Source organism: Pinus tabuliformis, chromosome 4_1, assembly GCF_031772625.1.
Source record: "Pinus tabuliformis cultivar Carrire ecotype Pingquan chromosome 4_1, CPIR1, whole genome shotgun sequence".
NCBI lineage: Eukaryota > Viridiplantae > Streptophyta > Pinopsida > Pinales > Pinaceae > Pinus > Pinus tabuliformis.
Genome location: NC_142303.1, coordinates 61,990,683 through 61,994,708, shown reverse-complemented (window position 1 = coordinate 61,994,708; position 4,026 = coordinate 61,990,683). Strand labels below are relative to the sequence as shown.

Here is a 4,026-nt window from a genome sequence, read left to right as displayed (position 1 = left end):
ACGCTCAATTACAAAGTTTTGAGCAAAAAACTTCTCATTCTAATAAGCTTGTTTCATTCCATATATATGCTCCTCAAAGTGTTCTATTACTATTACCATTACTATTGGTTCATTTATTGCCATAATGTTGGATTTGTGATTCTTTTATGCTGTTGTGAGTTATTGGGCTCATAATGACAAATCTATCAGAAACTACTATTCCAAAGGACAGGTTTATATAATTGTGGTATATTGTGCGTTAAAATGGATGCTTTTAACCTGAACTGTACTGTAATTCAATTGACTCAAAACTTGGTCATTATTTTTCAAAGAGAAATATAAAATGTGTTCAATGTTCATAACCACCGGAGTGGAGTATGTTTCTGAGGTTTTCCTAATTTTAGAAATCTAAATAATTTCTATTTACTAGAACTGTGGACAACACTATTGATAATGGATAAACTATGATTTGATCCATATCCATGTTAATGCATGTGTGACGGGTAACTGAAAGATCCATATCCATGTGTAACAGGTATCCAGCTATGGTTTGATAAACTAGATAGCAGGAACTGGTTCAAGTTCCCTAGGGCAAGACCGACCAAGTACAAGAGGATTGGTACCCTTGAATATCAATAGTGGTCTTAATTGACACACGCAATTTTCCTTTAAGGTTACAAGATTGACCTGGGTTTTCCATTCTAATTAATTTCTGACAGCCAACTAAAAACATTATTAGTAGAAGTGCCAGAAGACAGGTGGGGTTTGTTTAATTTCCCTGTGCTTACGGGACGATGGATGTTAATGTTATTATTTTGAAACAGAATTATGATTCCGACAAGTAGTATATACAGATTCTGGAACTAAGCGCTATTTGGTTAATTTGTCCGCGAAAATAATGTAAAGACAGTACGAACTGATGAGAATCGGGGAAGGCCAATTACTGAGACAGAGATAGTATTTGCCTGCAGGCAAAATCCATTTGAAAGCTTGCAGGAATTCTTGTCCCAAATCAATGCTGTTCCTTCAAACAGAACTGTTATACATTAATATGATATCAGGAAACAAAATAATCACCATAAGAAGTAGAATGAAGGTTGAAGAGCCATCATAATTATATTAAAAACAGGCAATGAGCCGAAATGATTAGCAACCCGAATGATTCAATACAGTTGTTCTGCAAATGGATGAATTGTTGGAGCACTTCATCTAGCATTTTAAAACAGCCTGTCGTAACCCTAATTAAGTAAAGCCGATCATCAGAAAAAGGAGAATTCAAAAATTAGGGAGCCAAAGCAAATGACCTTTCAAGAAGGGCGGACTAGGAGCTGATCCCTTTGTTGCATGCTGCAATATTCATCTAACAAAATCGATGCCTGTACATCCCACCTCATCGCCATTGATATATAAAGTCGTTTGTTAAATCATAACAGAGAGGAAAGATATGCAGGGACAAGGGACATCGAAAATTGCAAAAAAAATTAGGATCTTGTAGGACCAAGACCTAACTTGAGATCCAAACTACTATCTTCAACTCCTGTGGAAGATTCATGGTGCACTGAGCTTGAGTTTCCAGCTTCGATTCTGCTAACACCAATCTGAGAAAGCGGCCTGGATACTGATCTACCAGGAGCTTCAAATTCTGATATTGCAGGTTGAGGTTGAGGTTGAGGTTGAGGTTGAGGCTGAGGCTGAGGCTGAGGCTGAGGCTGAGGCTGCAGCATTAAGTATCTGTTATCTGTGCTACAGTGTCTGGACTGGATTGACGGCATTGCTGTTGCTGTTGGGAATTGTGGGTTCACTGAATACATGTTCGAGCACCCGAAGTCTCCATAAGACATAGAAGAAAAACCATACTGGCCAGTTTGTGGAACGTAAAACCATGAAGGCCGAACATTTGCAGGGCGCAGCGCTGATCCGAATCCCATACCAGCGGGCTGCTGGTGGTTCTGATAATCCAAATAATGTGGCACAGTAGAAGCAATGACAGGTGCTGGAAATCGAGGTGCAGGTGAAGGCGGGGGAATCTCACCTCCAAAAACAGTCATTCGACCCGAGTGAGGCGTCAAGAGGGCAGACCCAGCAAGACGATGCATGCCATAAAAGCTAGGCACAGCAACAGTAGCAGCGCCAGCGTTCCCCGCTCTGTTGGCAGACGCGGCATGAGCAGCAGCCACAGCAGCGCTTCTGCTGGCCTGAATCTGTGCTCGCTTTGCCTGCTGCCGTTCTTTCTTGTGAGCATTTTGATGCCCACCCAATGCTTGAGAATTCGCAAATTCTCTGCAGCAATATTGACATTCGTACTTTCTGCTGTCGGAAGCCGAATTGCTGCCACTTTCTGCAGCCTGTGCTGCACTCGATCTGTCTTCTCCCTCCACATCCTCTTCATTAACCTTGTTGTCATCATCATGATGCGCCGACCCTGATGATCGGTTCTCGGCTTCAACCGTTTTTTGCCTCAGTTCAAACCCAAACAATTTCATGGATTTCTCTCGCTTACAGCGCCCCTCTGCAGCTTCATCGGTGACCTCTTCGCTACACTGATCTTTCTGCTGGTGATAATCTCTTTGGGTGGTACTGAAACTCCGCTGCAACGGTTTAGGAGTTGTCACTGTCTCTTTCTTGTTCTTGATTTCCATGGAAGTGGATCCAAGATGATTGCTGCATTCTTCTTGCGCCACCTCCTCTCCCATTGAGGTCTCAGCGGGGTACTGCAGAGAAGCCAAATTCTCATTTGGGTAGCCACTATTGAGAAACAGAGCAGCACCAATATTCTCTTTCTTCTCTCCTTCTTTCAAGATGCAGGCCCTTGTGCTTGTGCCTGCATCTCTATCCTGACATGCATCGGTGTACAGTGGAGAAGCAGATGCAGAAGCAGAAGCAGCCTTGTTGCAGTGGATCAATGCTTCTCCTTCAGGCCTTTGTCGCTTGGACGGCATGGAAGCCGAGGAGGAATAGCCCAAAAAGGAGAAGGTGTTAATAATTCCAAAATTGGGTGTCTTTGTTTTCTCCCGCTAATTCCTCCCGCTCCAACTGACACACACTCTAATATTTGGGCAACTTGGGGGAGCGAATCTACAAGTCATGTCATGGGCCAGGAGCATGAATGCAGTCAATCAGTACTGCAGGAGGGCCATGAAACGCTGTCAAGACTATCAATCAATCAGTGAAAGGAAGAGCAAGTTTGTGATTGGAGGCAGACGACATTCATCTCCTAGGGTTCACGTGATCGAACCCTTGTGTCGCCTTCAGATGGGAGGAAAAGTCCAACAAACTATTGATATGAAAAGAGAATTATGAGTTAGAGGCCCCATCCATGCTTTCTCTCTTCTCTTATGCCAGTTGAGAGTTGCAGGCAATGGCACACATAGCCTTCAGTGTTTGTGTTAAAAAAGCAAAAAAGAACGCGTTACCCGTTACCCACCCTCAACTTACCTGCCCCTTTGTAACCTCCATAACGTGATGAGTTGCATTTAAAGCCTGAACCTTGGGCACCTTGGGTGGCTCCGATTCCAAAAATGAAATTCTACCCAACACAACAACACAAATTCTATTCTATTCTATTCTATTTCTCGTAATCAAAGGGCGCCGAATATATGGGGCCGCCCGGCAGTGACAGCTGCTCACCCAACTGAAAGATGAATGCAGGCGAAGGTCCAATGAAAGAGGCGCAGGCGGACATCCCGAGAAGCCAATTCACGTATTGGGAAACCAACCGACTGATTCATAGTGTCAGCAATTGGCATTGGCCACCACGAGCGGGTGGATGGCCAGGCTGCCCTCAATGCTCCCTCCTTGCCCTACACACCGGTTCGACTCGACGCCATGTGCAGCTGTAACAAGCCAACGTCAATCAATCTCCCCCATATTTTTTATTATTATTCGCAATCAACTAACTACTCTCATACTTTCTTTTTTTTTGGTTTTGTTTTTCCATATACCTACGCAGCAAGAAGAAGATGAAGAGCCTCACCCTCAATCGCCTCCACAACTCAATTTTTACTCACTCACGCAACATATACTCTCTCAGTTTTTAGAGCACCTGTC

General features: G+C 43.7%; 1 protein-coding gene across 1 annotated transcript; it reads right to left on the bottom strand.

Annotated features, from left to right (window-relative positions):
• Positions 1-1,070: 1,070 nt before the first annotated feature.
• Positions 1,071-3,383, bottom strand: LOC149174165 (uncharacterized). Its single transcript, XM_089419202.1, has one exon. The coding sequence runs from the start codon at positions 2,916-2,918 to the stop codon at positions 1,461-1,463; it is 1,458 nt and encodes a 485-aa protein (XP_089275328.1). The 5' UTR covers positions 2,919-3,383; the 3' UTR covers positions 1,071-1,460.
• Positions 3,384-4,026: the final 643 nt, after the last annotated feature.